At 46.1% G+C, this 27,087-nt stretch overlaps 1 protein-coding gene across 1 annotated transcript in view; it reads right to left on the reverse strand.

Annotated features, from left to right (window-relative positions):
- The window catches only part of cpne4a (copine IVa), a gene marked incomplete at both ends in the record, with an annotated part of 402,880 nt that overhangs the window by 343,452 nt on the left and 32,341 nt on the right, over nucleotides 1-27,087 (reverse strand). The window contains one exon of the mRNA XM_084336898.1: nucleotides 10,507-10,686. Within this exon, the coding sequence (XP_084193024.1) occupies nucleotides 10,507-10,686 (180 nt within the window). The remainder of the gene's footprint in view (nucleotides 1-10,506; nucleotides 10,687-27,087) is intronic.

The following is a 27,087-nucleotide window of genomic DNA, read 5'->3' on the forward strand; positions in this document are numbered from 1 at the left end:
GTTAGGTTATGACTATAACCAAGTTCTGTTAGTATAGCGACGCTCGGCATCCGACGCCGCTGCAGCCTTTGACCTCGCCTTGTGGCGAAAGCTTGGGAAGGAGGAGAGTGGGTGGCCCCACCCCTGCTTATATGGGTAAGCTGATAGGGGTGTGGTCAGACAAATATTGGGATTAAAGGTACATTGTGGTCTTTATTCAGTGCGCGTGCACGTATGCGAGATAGTGCAGAGAGCGATGCCGAGCGTCGCTATACTAACAGAACTTGGTTATAGTCATAACCTAACGTTTTCATTCATTCATTACACTACTGTACATACACAGTCATATGTGTAAAACCGACAAGATTGCAGCAGAGTCGATTTTTGAGTGATGACAGACTCAGTGGCGGCTCGTGGATTTTTCTCTTGGGGGATCGATCATACCAAAAATGTACATGTACCAAGGCACAATGCCACACTGCACACAAACACGCGCGTGCGCACGCATCGCGAAACCACACACTACTGTGTGCGTCAGAGAGCGTCGGTGAAACCAAAAGCATACGGATATTTAAGTAGGTACAGTTACAGTACAACTATCACCATTGCCATCAGCGAGAGAGAGAGAGAGAGAGAGAGAGAGAGAGAGAGAGAGAGAGAGAGAGAGAGAGAGAGAGAGAGAGAGCGAGAGAGAGAGAGACCGAATTAACTCACTGTTTACGTCGTCCACTGTTGTCCCCAGACTGTTGATGTATATCCAGTTATCCACTCTGTCCAGACTGCATCCAGATTAGCTTGTTAGCACAACACAACAGTACTGTGATGAATTCAATTAATGAGTGTCTTTGCCCATTTCCGCGTCGAACAGCCTGCAAACTACCTGGTGTTCAATCACCATGCTCTAAGACAAACTCTAACCTTAACCAACTTTGAAAGAGTGCCTAAGCTTAACCGTCCAAAGAACTTGCCGTCACGCTCTAAGACAAACTCTAACGTTACCTATGTTCGCCTGTGCATCCGACCAAGAACTACCTGGTGCATTCTATCACCCTGCTCTCTAAGCCAACCCGAGAAATGCGGCTATGGAAAAAGTACTGGCATCGCGTCGGCCAATCAAAGAGCGTCTCCGCGAAATGCGGCTACGGGAAAAAAACTGACGTCGGCCAATCAGAGAGTGTCTCCGCGAAATGCGGCTACGGAAATTCTAGACGCTGCTAAGGCTGCTTGCCTAGACCGCTTCAAATCGCGCCCGGCTTCCAACATAATACATTATATTTCAACGCACAGCGCGTTACGCACTGATTGGCTGCGACGGATACAGCGATGACGCACTCAGAGCGCTATTGCGTCTAGCCCGGGCCGAGAAATACGGCTAGGAGAAATGCGGCTATGCGACAGTGACTCACAGTGAGTCACTTCCTGTTCAGGAAAACGATTATTTTTTATTTGATATATTAACGTTATATTGTGCATTGGAAACACAGACATACTTAAAATGAGTAAATATTATTCATTTTAAACATGTTTATATTATTTATAGGGCTATAAAACAAAAAACAAAACAAAAATATTTTCTTTTTCTTCTCTCTTTAACAGGGGGGTCGGCGCCCGAGCGCCCCCAGTGGCCAGCCGCCACTGGACAGACTGTCACAGACTGATTGAATGACAGGTGAAACAACTAATTGTATTCAGCTCCCGTCTCCCGCCCTTCCCACGCGCCACAAACCACTGAGCTACTGTGATACAGTGCTTGCGCAGTCAGTCGATTTTAGCTAGTAGTCAGACTTTGCTAGCACAGAATGTCTCACTCGCAGAAAAGAAAAATATCAGTTTATTTTCTAAACGTCCCGCCGGTCCCAGTGACAGTTCCCACTAAATCTGATAAACGTCAGAGAGAGACAGAGACGACAGGTTCAGCCTCAGCATCAGGTATTGAAGAGTTAACTGAGTCTGTTCCCCTATACCCCCCCTCGGGCGCCAGGGGCTTCCACTGAGGGGTGATGCAAATAGGGATGGGGTGTTATGGCAGCTGATGATGGAAAGAGTCTGATCCCTAGTTGAAGAATTGGCTCCAAAAGAGAGACAACTGGATGTCCAACAACATCCAAAATGAAATCTTACAGCTGTTTGCCCATGATATTCAGCGACAAATTAGAGGCAAAGCATCCAAAAGCCCATGATTTCGCTTGAGCGCTGACGGAACCACTGATGTCACTGGAAAAGAACAATTCTCGTGTAATATACAGTTCGCCGATGACAACTTGGAAGCTCAGAACTTCTTTTGGTGTTTTTACAATGCCCGGCCCAGACACAACAGCCGAGACGCTGTTTTTGTGTATAAAAGACATTCTTTTACACCTCGACCTGCCCATGGAGAGGCTGATAGAATACTGTTTTGACAGGGCCAGCAACATGTCTGGGGGGTACAGGCTAGACTAAAGGAAATGTGTCCCGACTCTGTTTTTCTCCACTGCGCAAAAAAAAATCTCAAAGACCGAACCCCCTACCGATTTAAAGTTCCAACGTGCCTGGAGTGACCTCAATTGTCCTTTCAAGAATAAATAAAGGTTTGAATTTAATTGAATTTCAAACAAATTCACATAATTTTGTATATGATAGTCATTAATATGACAATTAAAAAAAGATTTGTTGTTTAGTACCAAACTTGGTAAACCTAAAAGTGTACTATTTTATCCTGGGATTTTTTGGTGTTCTTTCCGAGGATTTATATCTACCAAAAGCACAATTGAACTGTATTGCTTATTCCTCCCTTCTAGCAAGGCATCTCATTCTTCTGAACTGGAAAAATTATCACCCTCCCTCATTTGGCAGGTGGATTTGTGATGTTATGTATCATTTAAAAGTGGAAAAGATAAAATATACATTGCGGGGATCAAGTGGAAAGTTTGATGTGGTGTGGCAACCCTTTATTTCTTATGTGGAACGGTTGACTATGTCTCTCACCTCCTGAAACAATGACACATAGTAACGACTCTGTAATATGAAGTGCTCTGTGAACTTTTTATTTTATTCTTATTTCTTTTTAATATTTTGGTGTTTTGTTTTCTTTTTGTTTTGTTTGTATGCGTATGTATGTTATGTCTGTAGTGTCTACTGTGGTTTCAACATAATACAACTTTAGTATACTTTCTGAATGCACAAAAAGTATACAAAATTATGCTCTCACAAAAGATACTAAAGTGGACGGATATCGCTGTTACAGCATGTTTTAATTAATGTACTTATCTCAAGATTCTATTAATGGTCTCTATCATCAGCCACTGGGGCTTCCCTTCAGGCTGTAAGCTTCTCTCTTTGTAGTCTTTCCACCGGTATGAATGTAATGGAAAACCTGTACTCTGTGAACTGGACTGCTTTTCCCCCACAGCTGCAAGCTACTGATATGTAGAGATGTGAAAGAACATGTACAATGGTTCCATCCAGCAGCTACAGGGTTAAGTAAATAGAAGCATGTAGCCTGTAACAGCAGCACTTCTCAAATGAAGGCTCCACAAACATCCCAAAAAGATACATGAATAGAAAACCATCTCACTGCAAAATATAAAACCTTAGGGAAGGATTTTCATCTTGTATTAAAGAAACACTCCAACATTATGGGAAATGCGCTTACCGTCTTCCATCGTTAGACAAGAAGATAGATACCAATTTCCAATTACCAATCCGGTTGCAAGCTAGCCTTAGCTTAGCACACATGAATGTAAGCGGATATGGACCAGTTCTGTTCCGTAATGGATCTCGCTCGGCGTCACTACCGCACTGTACCTGTGGGGCGGCGTGGCTCAGGGGTAGAGCGGGTTGTCCAATGATCCAAGGGTTGGTGGTTCGAATCCCGCTCAAGCCCATGTCCATCCCACTGCCGTTATGTCCTTGGGCAAGACACTTAACCTACTTGCCTCGTATGAATGTGAATGAATGTGAATGAATGTTGGTGGTGGTCGGAGGGGCCATAGGCGTTGATTATTCGCCACGCTTCCGTGAGTCTGCCTCAGGGCAGCTCTGGCTGCAATTGTAGCTTACCACCACCGGTATGACTGTGTATGAACGAATAATCGACTCTGTGAAGCGCTCTGGGTCAGTGAAGAGCGCTATATAAATCAAAGTCATTATTATTATTATTTACCTCGCTTGTGCACGCGCACTGAATAAAAATTCCACAATGTACCTTTACATCCCAATATTCGTCTGACCACACCCCTATCAGCTTACCCTCATAAGCAGGTGTGTGGCCACCTACTCGCCTCCTTCTTCGCTTTCACCACAAGGAAGTGCTTTCGGAGATCCCCAATTGACGAGGTTGCTAGTTGAAGAAAGTTGAGACGTGTTTACATTGTGCTTATTTTTTTCTTCTCTCATAAATTTTCAAGAGAAAAATCTAAGTCATAATGTTTACCTCGGAGAGTCGTAGACCCACTCTTCACCAGCGGTTCTCCATTCCCGCCTCCGTCGCTGCGTTCTGGTGCGGGGCTAATGCCACTTTCGTGGTTGCCAGCCACGCCCGGGAGACAGCCGATGGGTAGTTTGCCTCTCCGAGGAGCCGGTGCACCGGTGCCGTCGCCCCGGCGATGGCCTGGTCCCGACTCTGGTTCCTCTGGTTCCGGGGAATCGTCCGTTCAAATCGTCCCGGAGGATTTGCGTCACGTCGCAAGATGGTGTCCTGCAGACGCGAACGGCCTGGGTTTGGGGAATTGCTGGAGACCAGCGAGGATGCGTCGGTCTCTGCATGCCCTATGGAAACTGAGGATTACATGGTAGAGGCGGACGGATTTTTGTTTGAAGGCCCAGTGGAGGCGAGTATCCCACCCGTCCAGGTAACACTGGAGGGGGGTGAAATGTCTCCTTGGGGCGCCTTGTTCGAGGATGTCGGGGAACCACCTCGGCCTCATCGGCAGGATGCCCTGCTATCAGCCACATCAGACTGTGGCTCCTCAAACGGTCGAAGCCTGCTGCATGTGAGGGATACGGGTTCGATGGAGGAAGGTCAGCAGGGGGAACTGCAGGCTTTGTTCCCCGAGCTCATGGCAGTAGCGGCCGCTGCAAACGGCGTGCCGCTGCCGCAGCCATTGCCTGCTCCTGCCCCCGATGATCTCATAGGTCATCTCTGGCAGCGTCGCCCGGTGAGAGGGGTGGACGTTGTCTACCCATTTTTCCCCTCAATGGGGGCCTATGTTCGTCGGGGCCAGGTGGTGTCTCACATCATGGGCCTTACTCCCGCCTACATACCAGTTACGCGGGTGGCAGGGTTGGTTGAAGGTATGAGAGAGGGTGTGCCATGGCTTGATAGGCCGATGGCCGCTCTCCTCTGTCCGGATGTGGTGTGGGAACCGTTATGCAAGCCGGTTCTCCAGGGAAAATCGGCTAGGCGATTGGCATATTGGGGTGACCAGTCATTTGTCGCGGGTACACAGTCGCTGGCTGCTGCGTCTAATATCGCACAGCTGGCTCGATTTGTATCTGGGATAATGACGGGCGGCACAGAGCTGAACGAGGTACAACACGATCAGCTCACCCAGGCGGCAGGAGCTGTCCTACATCTGACTCAGGTGCAGGCCATAGCCGCTGGGAAAGTGCGCGCCCTGGCTACTCTGATCCAGCGCCACCTTTGGCTGGAGCAGGCCCGTGTGCCAGAGAAGAAGAGAGCCCCTCTTCTGACGGCCAACCTCTCCGATGCTGTACTGTTCGGGAAGGCCCTGCAGCTGATGACATCAACATGCAGAGAGATGGCAGAGGAGAGATCCGTTCTCCAACCCCATTTTCCGCCTCCCGTCCTCGCCGGTGGAGTCAGAAGGCTTCCACGACGTCGAGCTACCTCCGCCGTGCCTACCACTGCCTCCGCCGCCACTGCTGGCCCATCAAAGAAGGCCAGGAGGAGAGACGGTGCTACTGCTGCAGCCGGCCCATCTACGACCGGAGGAGACGGTAGGGATCGACGAGACCAGCAGCCGATTGTCTACCGTCCCTCCGGGGCTTCTCGGGGTGGCAAAGCCCGAGCGGCTCGAGGCAGCAGACGCCGCTGATTAGTGACTTTTTCCCCTGTGGTCCCCTCTGTAACCCTCCCCGGCCCTCTCATATATTTGTGCCTAAATAAAAAGTCCCCTTAAAGGGGGACTGTATTTTTTGGCCAAACAAACTGTGTGTTTCTTCACCAATGCATATGATGAGGTTGCAAAGTGTGAATCTGCATTTGTATACATTGAGGGATGAGTTACGTTCGTGTTATGAGATTAAGCAAGGTGTTGTGGCTGATGGTTGTTAACACAGCAGGAGACGATATTTCCAATTTCAACAGGCAATTTGTTTAATGAAAGAAAGTTTTAACAGCAGAGCTATGGATCCAGCAGACGGTCACCACAGCTTGAACAAAAACACTCTAACTTCTCAACCCCTGTGCTTGTCAGATAATACCTTCCCAGCCCTGCCCCCACATGACAGATATGATGACGTGACATATTATATCAGATATGACATGACGTACATTAAGATGACACATAGATTTAACATCGAAGAGAGATAAAGACATTAAGAAGAACATAGATTTAACATCGAAGAGAGATAAAGACATTAAGATGACACATAGATTTAACATCGAAGAGAGATAAAAACATTAAGAACATCGAAGAGAGATAAAGACATTAAGAAGAACATAGATTTAACATCGAAGAGAGATGTGATTGAGTGAGATGTGTGTGTGTATATGTGTGTGTGTGAAAGAGAGAGTCAAGATTAAAATGAGTGTGTGTGTATGTGACTGAGTGAGATGTGTGTGTGTGAAAGAGAAATGAGTGTGTGTGTATGTGACTGAGTGAGATGTGTGTGTGTGAAAGAGAGAACAAGATGTTACAAGATTAAAAGGACAAGATGTGATGTACAAGATTAAAAGCACAAGATGTGATGTACTGAAATGTCTATCTGTCTATCTTAAAGCTGTTTTAAGAACATCAGCCGGACCGTCGCCCTAGTGTCTTTCAGTACTGTTAGTTGACCTATATTAAACTAGTTCACTCCATCTACACATTTTCCACAACAAAGGTCTGCAACATACACTCAGTTATAGAATGGTTTCTATCTTGGCCTGACGCTCCACATGCAGGTAGAAGCTGGTTGTATGATCTGTTGCTTACACACAAAGTAATGTTGATCCACAACACTGTTGTGTTAGTTGCAGTAATACTCGTATACACACGTTCCACGGCCTAGCCGCTATACTCTCTGTCAGTGTTTTTCTATGTACGACATAGAATGCGGGTGTAGGATTCACACACACACACGACTTGGTTTTGTTATAAACCCTTCACAGTCTGTGGGTAGCGGGCATTGTGTTAGCTTGCGCTATGCATTAGCGTTCTACCAAAGGTCTCATATGCTACAGTTGTTATTGTGTGTAGGGGTGAGGGTTTTCTGTGAGGGGGTGCCGAATAAACCCCTCCTTCCCACTTGATTGGTCAAAGGGGTTTTCTCATCTCCTGTTGAGCCAGTCAGGGCCAAGCCGTTTAACAACTTGGCGGGGGAGGGGGGGGGGGGGGGGGGAGGGTTGTCCTGACGCGGCTCCTATTACAAACAGGAGTTGTGTGCGGGGTTTCCCCCCGTCATAGCATATACGTTGCTATGACGCCGGCTTCCGTGAGTTCGATCTTTACGTAAGGTCTGTGGTGTCAAAGTGTCGGGTTAGAGCGTAGGGCTTACGGGTCTGCTATGTGTATGTGTAAACTTGAGTCAGTTGGTCACGTGACTCACAGTTGCCATGTATTTTTCATACTACGACTCATGTGGGAAGGCTTTCTGGGGAATTTCGGTCTAAACCCTCTGAGAAGGGGTGACTGGATGTAAAAATATAAACAGTTTTTACTCCCGGCTGTGCAGACTGGGCTTTATGCTGTTGATGCTTCCTTCTTTTTTATTAAAAATAGTTGGGGTTAGGGAGCATCACACCCCTCTTGTCGTTCCCCTGGGTGCCTTGGGGATTCAATGACAGGTCTAACTAGCCTGTTTATTGATGTGGTTATGTCCCGGTGCACACATAGTGCTAGCTCGGGGTGTTCTGTTGAACATCAGGCGACTGACTGGCGTGCCTTGGTTGCTTGGGGTTAAAACAGCGTTTTTATAAGGCAACTGGGATGGAGGTTTTTCCTCTTCCGACGACCTATGTTGGTTGTCGACGGATTCTCGTTCATATCTGGGGGATGATGACGGAATGGATCTGAACATATGTAGAGGGGTCTCACGCCCTGGGGGTGGGCCACCGGGCGCGGTTCGCACAGAACGGCTGGGTGGCGCCTTCTTTTCATGTTTTAAGATCAACACGCATATCTGCCCCTTCTCCTGGAGTAGGCATGTCGGCGTGGTTAGGGCACGGGACTGGTTCTGGTCACGCTGGTCCGGATCAGTTGAACCCGTTGTCCGCCGGGGATGCAGATCTGCTGTTCTGGTACCCTGAGGGACTTGGCCTTTTTCCAGGGGGAAAAATGCCAGGTCGGTCCGGGTGTCACGGGGTTAGGCGCTATGGAGACCCTTGTTGGGTACATTGTACTCTGCACTGTCGTAATGGCTTACGGCCGTGCCAACCTGTACACGCCCGATCTCGTCAGATCTCGTCCGCTACGCAGGTTGGTCCTGGTTAGTACTTGGTTGGGAGACCGCCTGGGAATACCAAGTACGGGGTGCTTGGGGCTGGTTCTCCATTCTGTTCGCTCTTCTCTTACGCATGGCGAAGAGGGGCCTGTTGGGGTGGTCTTTGACCTTCTCGGGGGACCCTGTGCTTCCCGTATCGCCGGGCCCGGTCCGAAGTAATGTTTCGTCTACCCGTAGGCCTGGGATAACCCTGTTGGAAACTGAAACACGTTTTGGAGTTTTTCTTGAGGGGTTATGGGACCAACCACCGCATAGGGTAACGACAGGGTGGTTGGTTCTCTGGTGTGTTGGAGCAGAGTCAACTCCCGGGTTACCCGGTTGAGTGTGCCCCTGCACGTTCATGATGTCTGCCAATCGTGTCAGCCTTCGCTGCCTCATACCCGCTGGGTTTTTTAAGGGAGGCTTTGTCATGGTGATCAACAACGCCAGCATACGCCCCTTCCGCCGGGGCGGCTGTTTTCAGCTGACCCCTCTGGCGCCTGTCTCGTCCACAGTGCTCCAGGCTCGGGTTACAGCCTGTTGCCTGGTTTCCCCAGTGCGCTGCCTGCTTCCGTTGGTAAGCCTTTTTTCGGTGCTTACGGCCATGCTGCCTGTGCTGCAGGGTCAGTGTGCCAGGCGGTGTGCTATTGGGGGGTAAGGGCCCGCTCTTGAGAGGGGCCTTATCCGAATACGCTGGCGATGTGGGGGGCGGTGTCACTAAGTGACCACCTGGTGGGGTCTTGATGCTGGCATCATGGACCTCTCCGGGCCCCCGTTTTCCAGGGGATCCAGTCCCTTTGGTGGGTCTGGGTCTTCCTTCGCGCTCCGCTGCTACGACCTTGCCACGGGGTTGGGTTTGCTCTTGACCCCGTGATTTCTGGGGGCGGTAACGAGGTTGTTCCTTCCGTTCGTTCCCGGGTGGCATGCGGGTTGTGCGTGTGTGTAGTCGTGGGGTCAGGCCACGGTCTGCTCACCCTGTGCGTTGAGTTGCTTGAGTGCCTCTTCGCACGGTCGGGTCCGTCGCCCTCCCGTGATCCTCCAATAGGGGGGGTGCCCTCCATTAGGGGGGGTCGGGGGGGCTCGGTCCTCCCTGATCTGATGGTTGTGGGGGGCCTCAGCGGGGTGTATTTGTCGGCCGATGGCTCTCGCTCCGCCTCCCTTGTGCGGTAGTGACGCCGAGCGGGATCCATTACGGAACAGAGCGATAGGTTATGACTATAACCAAGTTCTGTTAGTAATGGTGACGCTCGGCGTCCGACGCCACTGCGGCCCTTCATCTCACCTTGTGGTGAAAGCTTGGGAAGGAGGCGAATAGGTGGCCACACACCTGCTTATGAGGGTAAGCTGATAGGGGTGTGGTCAGACGAATATTGGGATGTAAAGGTACATTGTGGAATTTTTATTCAGTGCGCGTGCACAAGCGAGGTACAGTGCGGTAGTGACGCCGAGCGTCACCATTACTAACATAACTTGGTTATAGTCATAAGCTATCGTTAGCCTAGCTGTTGGCCAAAAAACACCTCTCTCAGAGCTTTAGCCTAGGCTAGTTGTCTGTATCTGCTTCCATTCATTTGTGCTAAGCTAGGCTAACTTGCAGCCGGATAGCTTTCTACTGAACACACAGAGAGGACATTGGTATCTATTTTCTTCTATTTTTATTTAAAAAAAAATTGACTGACTGGTATGTGCATTTCCTATCATTTTAGTGTGTCCCTTTAAGACCGGATGCAACATTTGCATTTGCATCCGTAGAGTTGGATGAAAAAGTGTAGCAGTAAGCAAAAGGCGTTGCTATTACAAGAACATTATCTGGACATTTTGGCACTTGTCGGAATGTAGCTCAGCCAATCACATCAATGCAAGGTCTGAACTACCGGTGTTAAGATGTTAATGGAACTATACCTGGCCAAGCGTGCATTCCACGGAACCCAAGAAATCTGCTTCCTTGAGACCATTGTGACTACTGCTGATGTCATAGAGCTCATAGCGTAGTCGCTGGACCTCCTCAAAATAGAAATCCAGAGTGAAGATCTTTGAGAAGGTGGGGTTCACACAGCTGCGAATCACCTCTGTCCTGTCCACCTGGGGTTGGGGAAGAAAGAGAGTTACATTTATCAAAACATGGAAATCATTACCATTTATACGCTATCTAGTATTTGTCCATTTTATATAGGGGGGAGACAGTGGCTCAGGAGGTAGAGAGATCATCTGGTAATCGGACGGTTCCTGGTTAGATTCTGGCTCCCCCTGGAAGTATCCTTGAGCAAGATAATTGTTAACTGCTCCCAATGAGCAGGTTGGCACCTTGCATGGTTGCCTCTGCCGTCAGTGTGTGAGTGAATGGGTGAATATTAGGCATAAGTTGTAAAGCGATTTGGATGAAAGCGCTATATGAATGCAGTCCATTTACCATTTATATAGCTTTACTGTTTCGGGATAACTCTTACTACAGTAAGCAATTAAGTGTACATATGGCACAGTAAAATCAGAAGAGTAAGTGTTATACACAGTACGGTAAATTCAGAATATCATTGTCATATCAAGATGCTTTCAAGTCAGCTTACTTGTGGCTTTGATTACTTTAGTATGAAAGCATATTTAATGTATCTAACTACTCATCGCTGGCTTGCATCCATTCGTATTAACATATATTTGATAATTGAGTAGCCTACCTCAGACGAAGAACCTATAAGTCCATTTTACGTTTTCAGACGAACAATGTTTTCAAACTGTATTATCTAAAGATGGTGTTGTGTTCATTCATAGTGAAAGACGGTCGGTCAAGGTTTGGTAGTTTATTGTGATGTATCAGAGTCACACTCCAACTCATGACTGCAAATACCTGGGCATTAAAACAGACTTATATGGTTCTTCAGTGCAAGGGTTCAATTAACCACCTTCCTTTACCATAACGTCCAACTGTTAATTATCCAATTACAGGTAGGTAGGTAAAAATAGTTTAAAATGAAGATCAGAGTCCATGATCTGCCACAAAGGCAGTGTGGTTAGAACCTTCCCAGCAGTGTGTTTTTGTTTTGGTAATAGGCAGACAGAGAGACTTGTTGTTTGCTGCTTCATCTGATCACAAACTTCACACAATATGTCAGCTGCCACACCAGGGAAAATAGGACCCTGGACCTGCTGTATGCCAACATCAAGGAGGCGTACAGCTCCTGACCACTACCACAGCTGGTTCACCTCAACCCGTGTTATGTGCCTCTGGTCAAAAGACAGCCTGCGACCAAAATAACAGTGAGAAGGTGGTCTGAGTAGGCCCAAGCCCAAGAGTCACTACAGGGCTGTTTTGAGGTTACCGACTGGCAGGCACTCTATGAGCCCCATGGAGAGGACATTGACAGGCTCACAGAATGCATCACAGATTACATAAACTTTTGTGTGGACTCCAATGTCCCATCAAGGACTGTTACCTGCTACCCAAATAACAAGCCTTGGGTCACGAAGGACATCAAAGCCCTACTGAATGACAAGAAGAGGGCCTTCAACGCAGGTAACAGAGAGGAGGGGAAAAGAGTTCAGGGGCTGCTGAAAATCAACATTAGAGAGGCAAAGGATAACTACAGGAGGAGGAAGCAGGAAGGCAATGATAACAGCATGAAAGCAGTTTGGACTGGCATGCAGGCGTCTATACTTTCCGTAGCCGCATTTCTGTAGGACGCTCTCTGATTGGCCACTGACTGACGCTCTCTGATTGGCCACTGACATGTTTGCCCAATCGCGTGACGAGCTGTGTCTTTTACCCATTTCCGCGTCGAACAGCCTGCAAACTACCTGCCGTTCTATCGCCATGCTCTAAGACAAACTCTAACCTTAACCAACTTCGAAAGAGTGCCTAAGCTTAACCGTCGAAAGAACTTGCCGTCACGCTCTAAGACAAACTCTAACCTTAACCAACTTCGAAAGAGTGCCTAAGCCTAACCAGTGTAGAAACTGGAGTCGGTCAATCAGAGAGCGTCCTGCAGAAATGCGGCTACGGAAAGTATAGACGCGGCATGCAGACCATAACCAGCATCAAACCAGTAGGGGGAAGGGGAGTGGGTGGAGATGTGGATAAGCTAACCGCCTCCCTCCCCCTACTAACAACCCCCCCCCCCTTCCTGGTGCAGTCTGTCTGCCCCCCACAGCTCGGCCTGGGCTGCTGGGTGAGAAGTTAGAGGCGATGCAGGTTGACGCCCCCCTGGTGTCCTGGGTTGACTACCTGACAGTATGTGCGCCTACAAGACTGTGTGTCAGACAGTCTGGTATTCCACTATCGGAGTCCTGCAACCTTCAGAAGTGTTCTAATGAGTCTGCAATAGTGGGATGTTAAAAGGATGGTGGTGAGGAGGAATACTGGGCACTAGTGGCGGACTTTGTCACATGGTGCGAAAATAACCACCTCCAGCTCAATGTGATGAAGACCAGGGAACTGGCGGTGGAACTGGGGAGGAGGAGGAGTACACCTGTGACCCCTGTTTCCATCAGGGGGATCGACATGGACATGGTTGAGGATTGCAAATACCTTGGAGTACACATTGACAATAAGCTGAACGGGTCAAAACATGCTGAGGCACTCTACAAGAAGGGCCAGGGCCGACTCTACTTCCTCAGAAGGCTAAGATCCTTCAACATCTGTACAAGGTTGTTGAGGATGTTCTACGAGTCGGGGCCAGTTTCGATTTGTGGCCTCCCGTAGATGCTCTTTGAGAGTGGTTTTGAAGGTGGGTAGGGATTCACATTATTTTACGGCTGTGGGTAGGGCATTCCACATTGTTGTGGCATAATTGCGAAACATGTTTAGTCCCTTGTTTGAGCCGAATCTGGGTTGGACATAATTTGTGGAACTCCCTCTGGTGTTGTGGTCATGGTATTCACTGACCTTTGGGAAGTATTTCGACATGCACATGGGTACCTTAGTGGTGTAGTGTATCTTGTAGACCAGGCCCATTGCACGTTGCTGTACTCTGTCGTCTACTCTACTCTAAGCCTACTCTACTCTAGGTTGTCAAAATGGGCAGGGAGGAGGTGAGTAAGGTCAAGCAGTAGTCTGACCAGTTTGTTTTGTGATGTTTGTAATCTTGTTTTTAGTGCCTTTGATGTGCTTTGGTACCATGAGGTGCAAGCATAGTCGTAGTACCCTTGAATGAGTGCTCCTGTTAGAGTCTTCAGGGTATTCTTGTTTACCAGAGAGGAAATCCGGTACAAGAATCTTGTTCGTTGGTTGACTTTTTTTATTACCTTGGTTGCCATTTTGTCACAGGAAAGATTTGCCTCTAGGATGGAACCCATGTATGTAATTTCATCTTTCCTTGTGACAATATTGTCACCCACTGACACAGAGAAGCCGTTGGCTTTGCTGAGTTTGTTATTTTATCCAAAGAGAATGGACTCTGTTTTACCCAGGTGTAATGATAGCTTGTTATGAGCGAGCCAGGTGCAGATTCTGCCGAGTTCAGAGCTGAGGGCTTTTTCAACCTGTAACTTCCCTGTCAGAGACCAGCAGGGCTGAGTCGTCCGTGAACAGGAACATGTTGCAGTCACAAACTGATGACATGTAATTTGCATAAATTAGGAACAGTAGCGGTACTAGTATACTTCCTTGTGGAACACCACAGCTCACTGGGAGGGGGGGGGGGGGGTAGTACCGTTTACCTCCACCATCTGTTCTCTCCCCTCCAGGTAGGATTGCATCCAGCTAGGTAGGTAGCTCACTGATGAACTATCAAAACCAATCGCTTTTAGTTTGTCAATCAGAATGGAGTGATTGACAGTGTCGAAAGCCTTTTGGAGGTCCAGCATGACCATGCCGCAGTATTTTCCTGCGTCCACCTCTTGTTTGATGTGGTCGTTCAAATAGAGAAGGCATGTGTCAGTGGAGTGGGATATAAGCTCCACGCCACCCACTATACACGGAGTTGGCTGATAGAAGGAGCATGTTCAGTGTTAGATTAAGACTCCCAAGATGCAATACTGAACGGCACAGGAAGTCCTTCATTCCAACAGCCATCAGACTATATAATGCATCACTGTGCCTCACTGAGCACAGAATGACAGTACAAACTCTGGCATATCTTCCTTTACCTTTACGTCAACATTTTAAATTTGCCTACACTTATTACAGTACATTTGACTGTATATTACTGTATATTTTTGGCTGTATATTTTAGAATGTATATATATTTTAGAATGTATATCCCTGCTGTATTTTTATTCTTATTTGTGATTTGTGATTTTAGATTTTTGACTAGCTAAATGTTTATTGTGAGCGATCTGTAGTGCTGAATTTCCCTTGGGATCAATAAAGTACTTCTATTCTATTCTCTTCACTTAATGGGGGTTGTGCATCGTTTAATATCTAGTGCTGGAAGGCAATGACTTACTCATTACCGCTAGTTACCCATGCTGTTGGAGCTAATAAAAAAATTCTCGGGGGATCCATGTTGACCTTAAACCTCCATTATTATATTCTAAAGGAATTTTCATTTGGTACAGCCTTGTGAATTGCACTTAAAAGGGGCATGTCAACATTATGGGAAATGCGCTTTCCATCTTCTCCAGAGTGAATGAATGAATGAATGAAAACTTTATTTAACGTCGGACAAGATAGATACCAATTCCTCTGTGTGCGTTCTGTGTCCGGCTGAAAGCTAGTCTAGCTTAGCACACATTAATGGAGGTCTATACAGACCAGCTAGCCTAGCTGTTGGACAAAAACACCTCTCCCAGAGTTTTAAACTAGGCTAGTGGCCCATATTCGCTTGTCTGACTCTGGAAAAGTAAGTGCATTTCCCAAACTGTTGGCATGTTCCTTTGCTTAGAAAGTACCTGTACATTGTAACTTGCTTGGCTCATGGAACAAAGCCTTAAACTTAAAGTTGCTACCCGCACACTTCTGAGCATTTCTAAAACAAAATGGATTGAAACAATATAATAATGAAGTTTTTTTTTTAGTTTTTTTTATCTTTTCCCCCCTCCTTTTTCCTCCGATTTTCTCCCATCCCAATGTTAGTCGTTATGCCAATTCCCAATCCCCTTCCTGGTCGCTGCGCACTTACCCCCCACAGTCGGTCTGGGAGAGTGGAGGCTACCACGTGCTTCCTCCGACACACGTCCAGCCAATCAACCGCTTCTTTTCACCTGGCAGCGCGGATTCTCACTGAGAGGGCGTAGCGTGTGGAAGGATCACACTATCCCACTTAGATCCTATCCGCGCTTAGCAGGCGCCCCGACCAAACTGTAGGAGTCGCTGTTTACAACGACCCGGACCCACCCCGCCAGCTTCTCCCACCCTCTAATACTGCCAATTGTATTAGTGTGAATGGCCAGCCAAGCTGGTGACAACCCCGGAGCTGTGAGCTGGATTCGAACAGGCGAATCCAGCCGCTCCGGGGTTGGTGACGAACGCAATCTCCGTTACGCCACCTGACCGCCTTGAAGTTTTTTTTTTTTTTTAAATCAACTCAAAACAATCGACTCCAAAAGAAAACCAAACCATTATTCTCATCCATGCAAGAAGCAAACCCAGTGAAAAAAAGAAAAGACTGCTATCAAAGTAAAGCAATTTTTGAGAATCAGAATCAAAATCGCATTTTACTTGGTGGTAGAGTGCAATAAAAGAATAAAATAAAATAAATCAAATGAAAAGTTTAAAAGTTTAAAGTACAATGTAGAGAATACATCTACAGTCTTCTGTGTGTGTGTGTGTGTGTGTGTGTGTGTGTGTGTGTGTGTGTGTGTGTGTGTGTGTGTGTGTGTGTGTGTGTGTGTGTGTGTGTGTGTGTGTGTGTGTGTGTGTGTGTGTGTGTGTGTGTGTGCGTGTGTGTGTGTATGTGTCGGTCGCGGGTGAAACGCTGTCGGACACCTGTTGTTTTACATCATCTAAACAACCACACACCCGTTGTAACTGCCGCCGTAAATGTAGTAATGTGCAAGATGCTCTTGTGGAGATTATTCTGGATGTGTCTGGTTTCGGCAATCAGAAGTGCCTACAAACGAGCACTCTATTTACAATGGTAAATCACTGTGGACACTCGCTTGGCTTCCCTCTGCTGAAATATGTCGCTTGGGTTCTGAAAAAGTTCCCGGTGAAAGAACCATTCCCCGAGGCACCAACACCAGCACTGGCCACGGCCTGGATTGAATCGCAATTGCGGTTCCTCCAGGAGACAGTGCAGCCGTCAATAACATCAAGGGTAGGTGGCCAACGGAGGAGGAAGGTGAGTCGAAACAAGCTGTCCTACCTCTGGCAATGCAAACGTTCGAAAGCTATCGAGATTGTTTTGAACAACAGTGAATACCCCAACCCCCCTCCGTGCCCCAGTAACTGTGATCAAGTACAGTTATATTATCAGCAAAAGTGCCGGGGGGAGACATCTATTGATGAACTCCTCCCACCACCTCCATGGCACAATGCTGCGCCCCACACGGAGCCAGCCTGTCTCCCGGACACCGTGCATTTTACGCAGGCTGAGGTAGAGACTGTGCTGCACGCTCTCCCCAACCATAAATCAAGTGGCATGGTCGGCGTAACTTATGAGTCTCTCAAAACCACGCTTGCTTGGAGAATAAAATAGTGCCTGACTCATGGAAGGGTGCCCTTGTTCACAGAATCCCAAAAAAAGACAATATCCCAGACAACCCGGATCAACCTGGAGAGACATTTCACTCCTTCCCACAATCTACAAGGTGTTTATGAAATGCATTCTTGCCCGTGTTTTGCCTTGGCTAGTAAATGAAACCATTCTTTCTCCTAAGCAAAAGGCCTACATTAACAGGCAAGGCATGAATGAACATGTGTTCTGTCTCAAAACAGGTATTGATGATTTCAAACATGTGTCCAGTAAATAATTTTTATTTTTTCTGGATTTTCGTGATGCATTGGAACTCTAGCACATAAAAAAATGTCATGGTGGAAGCCCTTGAGGAAATACATCTACCCCAGGTTTTTATTGACATTGTTAGGGATGTACTCTGGTTCATACCTGCAGGTGATTTGTGGCAAACAACTCACAAACCCAATCCCACTCCAAGTTGGTATAAAGACAGGCTGTCCATGGAGTGCAGTAAACTTTGTACTCGCTATAAACCAATGGTTAAAGTGGATTTGTAGATGTGCTCCCCAAAATGTTATTTCCCCTAACCCCGTTCAGGGGTATGCAGATGATGTAGTAATAGCCTCCAGGCAGGAGGATGTCATTAACACCATGCTCTCCAGAACCGACTCCTTCTTGGAGTGGTCTGGATTAGAGGTCAAAGATTAAAAATGTGCATGTTTTTATGAGAGGCGGAGCAGGGGAAACCGCTGGTATCAGGCTAAATCAGACACCATTCCCATGTTTACAATTAATAACAAGCCACTGAGAGTCTATTCACGTCATGAGACATATACTTATCTGGGTCATACATTTTATGTGGCAGGTGAATGGAAACAGCAAGTCGATGAAATTATCTCTGATTATTCCACCAGTTTAGATTTAATTAATGCATCACCCCTGTCACTCATCATGAAATTAGAAGCAGTCAGACAGATAGCACTGGTTAAGGTTCAGCATCTGTTCCCCAATGTACATATTCCTCGCAAATGTCTTTGTGAAATGAATAATAAGACCGTACGCACGGTCAGGGGCGCGGGAAGTCAGTCAGAGTTGGGGCTGCGGAGATGTGATATAATAACGTCATAGGCGGCGGGCGCGCAATTTTTTTTCCTTTTTTGTCAATATACAGACACACCCAGGCTGGCGAGCCCCACTCTTTTAATATATAGTGCAAATTAAGTGTTCAAATGAAGGCATCCAATAATAGATTAACCATTGTCTTACCTTAATGCAGCAAAATGCGACGTTTCGTCTTCAATCAATGATCTTTTCTGCCCGGTGCAGCCTGGTACTGTACAGCTTCTAAATTACTTTGTTTATATGCCTTGGACAAATACTGTATATCCATTTTGCTGTGGGGTCATTAAAGTTATCGATCGCCATCTGGTAGATTCATATGTCCGTTGGCTGATGATATATTCCTTTACTGCAAATTCAGCGTCCCAAAAACTATTCCAGGCCGCGTCTATTTTTTTACCAACGGATTTCCAGTTCCGCGTTGACGCTTCCAGGCCATCGGCTACACGCTGCTTTAATAACACTGCATTATCGAGACAGCGCCCCTATGAGGATCTGGCCGGTAATGAATTCCAACAGTAGGGTAAATCTGCAGTGCCGCTCGGTGACATTGAGTAGGATACGGTATTACAATGGAATAAAAGCCAAAACAACCTTGCAGTTGCAGTTACACTCCCTGCCAGGTGGGTGTGCTGCAGCCCCTGCAGCACCCCCCCCCTTCCCGCGTCACTGCGCACGGTGAGACAATGGACTGAACTAAACACTCATACCACATGGGACATCTTATTTCACACCAAGCAGGAGGGTGGGCTGGGTGTTCCCAACTTTGAATGGACTTACATTGCCACACGGCTCAGCCATATTCTTAACATGCTGCAATCTGTTAATACAATTTTCATTCAATCAATCACCATGCAGATTGATTGATTGAATGAAAATTGTATTAACAGATTGCAGAATGGGTACAATACAGTACAGCTCAATACACACAATTGTTAAGGGGATGCAGACCAGAGAAAGACTTTCGTCTTGTTTACATCAGGGTCCCCCATTTTCAATTCATAATGAATTGTAAGTAAGGGTGCAACTTGCTCTGTGCAATCCATTCTTTGTGGATCTAGCCCTGAGTGTTTATGTCTTTAATGTACTCTGTATTTATGTGGACATAAATAAAGCATCTAAAATGTATGTGTGTGTGCGTGTGCGTGTGCGTGTGTGTGTGTGTGTGTGCGCGCGTGTACGTGTGGGGGGGCAGAGGGCAGGGGGGCGGCTAAGATGGGTTGTTGAGGAGAGTGATGGCCTTGGGAATAAAAAACTGTTCAGGAGTCTGGTCCTGATGGAGCAGAACCTGCAGCCAGATGGTAGTTTTTTGATGAGGCAGTGAGCCAGGTGGGACGGGTCCGGCACTATCCTGCTTGCCCGCTTCCTGGCCCTGGCATGTCTTTTGTAATTATAGGGCTGCATATTACTTCTGAAGTAGTGTTTGACAGTGCTGATGCTCCAGTATGCAACTTGCAAAAACAAAAACGTTTTCATGCATAGATTACTAGATTTCAACTTCAATACTGGCACGGCTGGTGGTGAGAGCAGGACCCAAATGCAGACAGGGGGATGAGGCTTTAAGTCCAAGGGGTATTTATTCATAAAACAAGGGATAACACAGAACACAAACTCTAAACTAACACGGGGAACACTTACTAAACACGAGGAGCTTGAGACCAGGAAGGACAGCATGGAACAAACAGGAAACGACAGCATAAGACAATGAACCCACACAGAGACCAGGAAACAAGGGACTTATGGTGCGTTCACGTCAGGTGGGAAGAAGCGGAAGAACCAGCTTCCGACTGGGAAAAGCCATTCACGTCAGCCTCCTAGTGGTAATTCCTACTAGGTCATATGGTAGTTTTTTATATACCCCGATATCTCCCACTTCGCGTCCCGAAATGCGGAAGTATCAACCATCATGGCAGCAAGCTTGACGGCGATGTCGGCAATACAAGGTAAATACAAATCAAAATGATCACTTTGATCACATAATCAGAATAATACAATCATACTGCTGTACTCTTCATATGAAAAACGAGCTATACTTGCTGCTGTTCGTCTACAGTTGATTTTAAAGTAACTTGCTAACGACTTGTAGCAATAGGTTAGCAGTAGGCTAACAGTAGGCTAAGATCGCCATCTTGGATGTGGGCGTTTCCTCGAGTTCAACGCGTGAATGCTTCCTAGTTGTAGCAACGAGATGTCATCTGGTTCGTCCGCTTCTTCCCACCTGACGTGAACGCACCATTAAATACACATGGACAAATGACAAATGAGAAACACTTGGGCTGTTTAGATAACTGGAGACACCTGGGAGGGGAAACAGACTGACAAAGAACTACAAGGAACTACAACTATGGACGACAAGAACAAACACCATACACTGGGGACTAGACAGATAACATAATACAAGACAAGAAGAGTAACACTAGACAAGTGTACACTAGACTAAACAGGGGAACATGAAGGGCAAGAGAGAGACAGAGAGAGAGCATGCAGGAGAACACTAAGGAACAGAGATATCAGGAACAAACATACAGGTACGGGGAGAGGCAGAGCAGGGGAGAATAGTCCATGAACCGGTGGGGAGAATAGTCCAATATTAGTCCATGAACATGCGGGACGTGACAAATACAAAATTATCTTGGGCATTTCCTGGTTGTTAAACAAGGTAGGTAGATACTTCACCTACAAACATAATCCTGTTCTGGCAGAACAATATGGATGTAAGAGATTCTCTGAAAAAAAGCATGTGCCATGTTTTGTCAACAAAGAAAAAGTAGCACATCACGACTCAACAGGTAAGATGTTTTGAAAATGAGTGTAGCTTTAAAAACACAATGTTTCCTGAACAGGTTCACCAATTTCAGATGGCAGACTCACATCACAGGCAGATGGAAAAACAATAACTTTCACTTTCACTTGGCAAAGGCAGACGGTACAGCAGGGGTCTGAGCATGGCGCTCTGCGAGACTGGAATCACTTTAATTGGGTCTTTGAAGTCTGTTTGAGCCCACACAGAAAGGGAATCCCCCAGTTTCACACGGAGGGTGCCGTTCAGTTCTGACTGGGAGGAAGTTTCATGCTGTCACTCGTGTCGTTCTCGCTCACGCTCACTTTCACCTGTCTTGTTTCCTTTGCCTTGATCCTTGCTTCTCTGTAGGCCTACCTGCCAACACATCCGTCTCTCTTGGGCTTCTACTTCTTTTGAACCCATTCTCCTACTGGGTTCCCTAATTTACGAGGGGCTGATCTGGACACAAGTGATACCAAACTGGGAGAGTTCCAAATACACTGCAGCATTCACAGAGTCAGATAAATATTCAGAGCAGATAATTGAATGCCAAAGACAAAGAACTGTATACGTCTAAGTTTGTCAGATGATCAACATTTTCTCAACCTAATTATATAAAGATGGTAAATTGGAGTGTTGTGTTTCTTCACACTGTAGTTAAAGATTGATTTTATTTCTGAAAATACATGGCTATCCGAAACTTTTTTAAATGGATGGTGGTGTCACATCCCTCCTGGCCCTGCTCACTTCCCTCCATTCTTTCCTCCTCATCCTCCTCCATTCTTTCCTCCTCATCCTCCTCCACTCACTCATGGACAGTTCCCTGCTTCGCCACCTGCTGGACAATACCCCTCATTACCTCTTGGACTCCTTGTACATTTGTGTGTTATTAGATTGGCTATGTTTTTATGTGTGCTGCCTCTCTTGCTAAATATTCCAGTCTGTGTGTTACCCTTTGTATTCCCTTGTCTAGTTTAGGTTTAGTCTTGTTAGTGTTTATGTCTCCTGTGTGTTTGTTTAGTTAGTGTTTAGGTTTAGTCTGTCTTGTATTAGTTCCACTTTAGTATGTCAGTCTGTTTCCCCTCCCAGGTGTGTCTCATTGTTAATCAGCCCTCATGTGTCAATCAACCTGTGTATATATGTCTAGTCTGCCCTGTCTCCTATTGCGCATTCATTGTTTACTGTTCCGGTGTACTTGCTGTTCCAGTTCCTGTTTCCCGACGTTGTTCTTGCCTTGTTCGATTCCTTCCGCCTGCTATACCTTGTTCGTACCCCGTCTAGTGAGTCTTGTGCCTAGTTTAGTTTTTCCCTCTTCCAGCGTTAGCTGAGAGGTTTTCTTTGTAGTGTTTTCAAGTTATGTGTAGGGATGGGAATCGAGAATCGGAATCGATTGGAACCGGTTCCTAATTGTCAGATTCCTGGAATCGCATGCCTCCGTGACTATCGATTCCTCTTATCGATGCCATGTTTTTCCAACAGTTGCGCATTTAAAAACAATAACGTTAGCGCCACGCATGCAGCCATAGCAGACTATTTGATTCCTTGACTAGGAAAACCTAAAGGGCTCGATATTGCGACCGTTTTGTGTGCGCAGTGAAAACTGAAAGTGCTTTGCATTCTAGTCACTAATTTACATGGTAAAGTAACGTTAGCCACTAGCTAGCTAAATAGCCATGCTCATTGTAGAGAGAGACAGAGAGAGAACACTGAGCTGGCCTTTATTTAAACAGGTAGGTTATTGCTAACAAATTCTCTTTTGCAATAACGACCTGTTGAATGCAACTACAGTTCAATAGATTAAATTAGTTCTCAAATACATTATTTTATTTAAGTGTATAGTTAATTTATTTTTTACAGTTTTTGTATTTTTCTGACATGGGGGCTCAACAATAAATGATAAATGACAATCAAAAATGTCAAGTTGCATGCCATTCTAACCAGCTTAGTTCTGTTGCATTTCTAATTTATTTATTTAAAGTATAAATGTAGCAGAAATCGATAAGGGAATCGATAAAGAATCAGATCGATAAGCAGAATCGATAATGGAATCGTATCGATCAAATCTTATCAATTCCCATCCCTAGTAGTGGCTTAGCAAAAAAATGTGGACGCGCCGGACAAAAGCACCACATTTTTTCTACGTGTTCCCCATCACCATAGCTTTCATTTTGGGGTAGGGGCCACGTCATCATGATGGATTTCAACATGGCCGCCATGTAAAATCAAGGTTCTGCCCATTAATAAATATCTTGGTCCATAGCACGCTCAATATTTGAGCGAACACAAAGGTATGGGTATCCCTGTAAACTAGAGAAGCTAAGCTTTCCATTGGTATCATTTTCATTAAGCTCAACTGTTGGGAAGGTGGATTTAATAGACAATGATTCAAAATTATGTTCAATTTTCGCCTAGAAAAAACTGCCATGCTGATCTTCCAAAAGGTCCCTTGGCCATTCACATGAATATATCAGAGTAAACATTGGTTTTATAGGTACCCACAAGCCTCTTCTTTCCATACATACCCACTTTGTCCAACTTGCATGCTATTTGGGGCTACATCTGCTCCTCCCTCCCCATCAACATGGACCCCCTGCAATTTGCATACCGCCCCAACAGGTCCACGGAGGACGCCATAGCCCATGTGCTGCACACAGCAGCATCACACCTGGACAAGAGGCAGGGGAACTATGTGAGAATGCTATTCATCGACTACAGCTCGGCATTCAATACCATAGTCCCCTCCATACTCATAGCCAAGCTCAGGGACCTGGGCTTGGGCTATGACCTCTGCCAGTGGGTCTTGGACTTCCTGACTGGCAGACCCCAGGTGGTGAGAGCAGGCAACTGCACCTCCTCATCCATCACCCTCAACATAGGGGCCCCCCAGGGCTGTGTTCTGAGTCCCCTCCTCTACTCCCTGTACACACACGACTGTGTGGCTCAGCGGAGTAGCAATACAATCATCAAATTTGCTGACGACACAGTGGTGGTGGGCCTGATCTCTGCCAACGACGAGAGGGCCTACCTGGAAGAGGTCAAGGTCCTGGCGGGATGGTGCCAGGAAAACAGCCTCTCCCTGAACGTCAGCAAAACAAAGGAGATGATTGTGGACTTCAGGAGGTCGGGGGTCAAGGACTACAGCCCCCTCAGCATCGACAGGGCACCGGTTGAGAGAGTCAACAGCTTTAAGTACCTCGGAGCCTACATATCCGAGGACTTGACATGGACCACACACATTGACAGTGTTGTGAAGAAGGCACGACAACGCCTCTACTTCCTCAGGCGCCTAAGGAAGTTCCAAGTCAGCCAGAAGATCCTTAAGAACTTCTACTCATGTACAATAGAGAGCATCTTGACCGGCAACATCACCTCCTGGTTTGGGAATAGCACTGCACAAGACCGAAGCAGACTACAAAGAGTGACACGTTCAGCCGAACGCACAATTGGAGGGGGGCTCCCCACCCTCCAGAACATTTACAACAAGCGTTGCAAGGGCAAGGCTAAGAGAATCATTAAAGACTCCAGTCACCCGAACAACTGCCTCTTTGAACTGCTGCGGTCAGGCAAGCGATACCGGAGTCTCAAGGCGAGCACAGAAAGACTCAGAAGAAGCTTCTATCCCCAGGCCATCAGGCTGCTAAACGAACAATGAATGAACACTACACAACAACAACCACCAAACGCACATAGCACACACATCCACACGCACACACTCACTTTAAACAAACACACTGTAGCACCCACTCCACACACTTTATAGCACACACCCACTTTAAACAAACACACTGTAGCACCCACTCCCCACACTTTATATTTATGGATGAAGGATTGCACTACAACTCGTACACCTTACTGTAAATTGTACCTAAAATTGTACCTCATCCCATTTCTGCTTTGCACTAGATAGTACTGTACATTAGTACACTGCATAGTATTGTGTATTGTATATTATATGGTAACTCAGAACATTGTACATATGTCTATACCGAACACTGTGACCTCATTTTTCTTCTTCTAAATTCATGCTATATTATGTTATTATGTTATTTGATACTATCTTGTCTAGCACAGTCTCTGGAGCGTAACAGTAAGAAGCATTTTGTATGAAAGTATTCTGTACTTCTGTATGACAACTATTAAAGAACTTGAACTTGAATCAAGCAGGTTTGTGCATGTGGTACAAATGTGTCGAACATTCTAACAACTGACCAAAAATGTGAATGTTGGGTTAGGGTTTGTTGTTAGAATGTTGAACATAGAAGATCAATTTTGGTGTCAAACTACACATTTTCTGGGTCAATAAATGTGTTAATGCTATGAAGAATGTCACCAGATGAATATTTGTACCATTCTAACAACATATTTACATAATTTTTTACTTGTTTAACAGTCAGACATGCATGAATCGAATAGACATTTTATTAGGATTAGGGATGTCCGATATTATCGGCCTACCGATATTATCAGCCGATATTGGCATTAAAATGTGATATCGGAAATTATCGGTATCGGTTTAAAAAGAAATTTATTTAACCTTTATTTACCCAGGCAAGCAAGTAAGAACACATTTAAGGGAAACCCTGCATATATCGGTATCGGTTGATATCAGTATCGTAAATGAAGAGTTGGACAATATCGGTACATCGGTATCGGTAAAAAAGCCAATATCAAGCATCCCGAATTAGGATCACTCGTTACTATAAGAACAAATTATCTCGTAAAGTTATTGCAGAGGGAGGTGGCACAGAGACATAGGAACTTCAATAAATTACATGTATTATTATTAGTGCTGTCAGGCGATAAAAAAAATGTATCTAATTAATTACAGGATTTGTAATTAATTAATCTAATTAATCGCATTTTAATCGCATAACCATTTTATGCCTGATATTCTATATATAAATTTTTTAATCCTCTTTTTCTCCGCCTGATTTTTCGGTACTTTTCCCCCCATCCCAATTTTAGTCGTTGTACCAATTCCCCCCTCCCCTACCTGGTCGTTGTGTGCATGTGCCCCCTACTGGTCGGTCTAGGGAGCCCTGAGGACTACCACATGCTTCCTCCTTCCTCTCATTGGTGAAGTGTAACGTGTGGGAGGTCACGCTGCCTTCACCACTTCCTGTCTTTTGCTAGCGGCGTGAATATTTTCCCTGACAGGGTTGCACTTCCGCGTTCGGTTTGCGCGATCTGATTTGCCACTGACGTTTCTGGTCATGTGACATCTGCGCCAATCGTGTGACGCCTGTTTCTATCACTGGTTAAGCTTAGGCACTCTTTCGAAGTCGGTTAAGGTTAGAGTTTGTCTTAGAGCAGGGCGATAGAACACCAGCCCTGATTCCAAACTCTAACCTTAACCAACTTTGAAAGAGTCGCCTAAGCTTAACCAGTGATAAACTAGGCGTTAGGTAGTTTGCAGGCTGTTCGAGGCGGAAATAGGCGCAGAAACAGGCGTCACACGATTGGCGCAGATGTCACATGACCAGAAACGTCAGTGACCAATCAGATCGTGCAAACCAAACGCAGAAGTGCAACCCCGTTAGGGAAAATATTCACGCGTGCAGGTGCCCAGACCTGACCTGTAGGAGTATCAAATCTAACTGAAGAATTTATCCCTCTTCTAACAAGAGAGAAAAACGTATAGTTTAGCTTTAAACTATAATGTCATTGCTTATGTCCAGAGATTCCACCTTTGATAACTAAAGTAAGGACACTTGACTTACCTGTTATATTATGTTTTGCCTTTTTAAACATGTCCCTTATCGCGCTGTCCTCTGGCTGCGCTAAGCCACGACAGCTGTCACGAGACACGCACTGAGAGCTGGCCAGTATACCGCGGGAATTTTTCAATGAAACATTGATATTTTCGCGGGCACGAGACCACTGCACAAGACCCGCGAAAATATCTCCATAACAGTTAAATACGCCTATACGGGCTAAAGAGTTATGATAATAATAATAAATGTAACGAGTGATCCTAATAAAATGTCTAATTGATTCATGCATGTCTGACTGTTAACACATTGAGCGCCACGG

This window comes from Notolepis coatsorum, assembly GCF_963971535.1.
Source record: "Notolepis coatsorum genome assembly, chromosome: 19".
NCBI lineage: Eukaryota > Metazoa > Chordata > Actinopteri > Aulopiformes > Paralepididae > Notolepis > Notolepis coatsorum.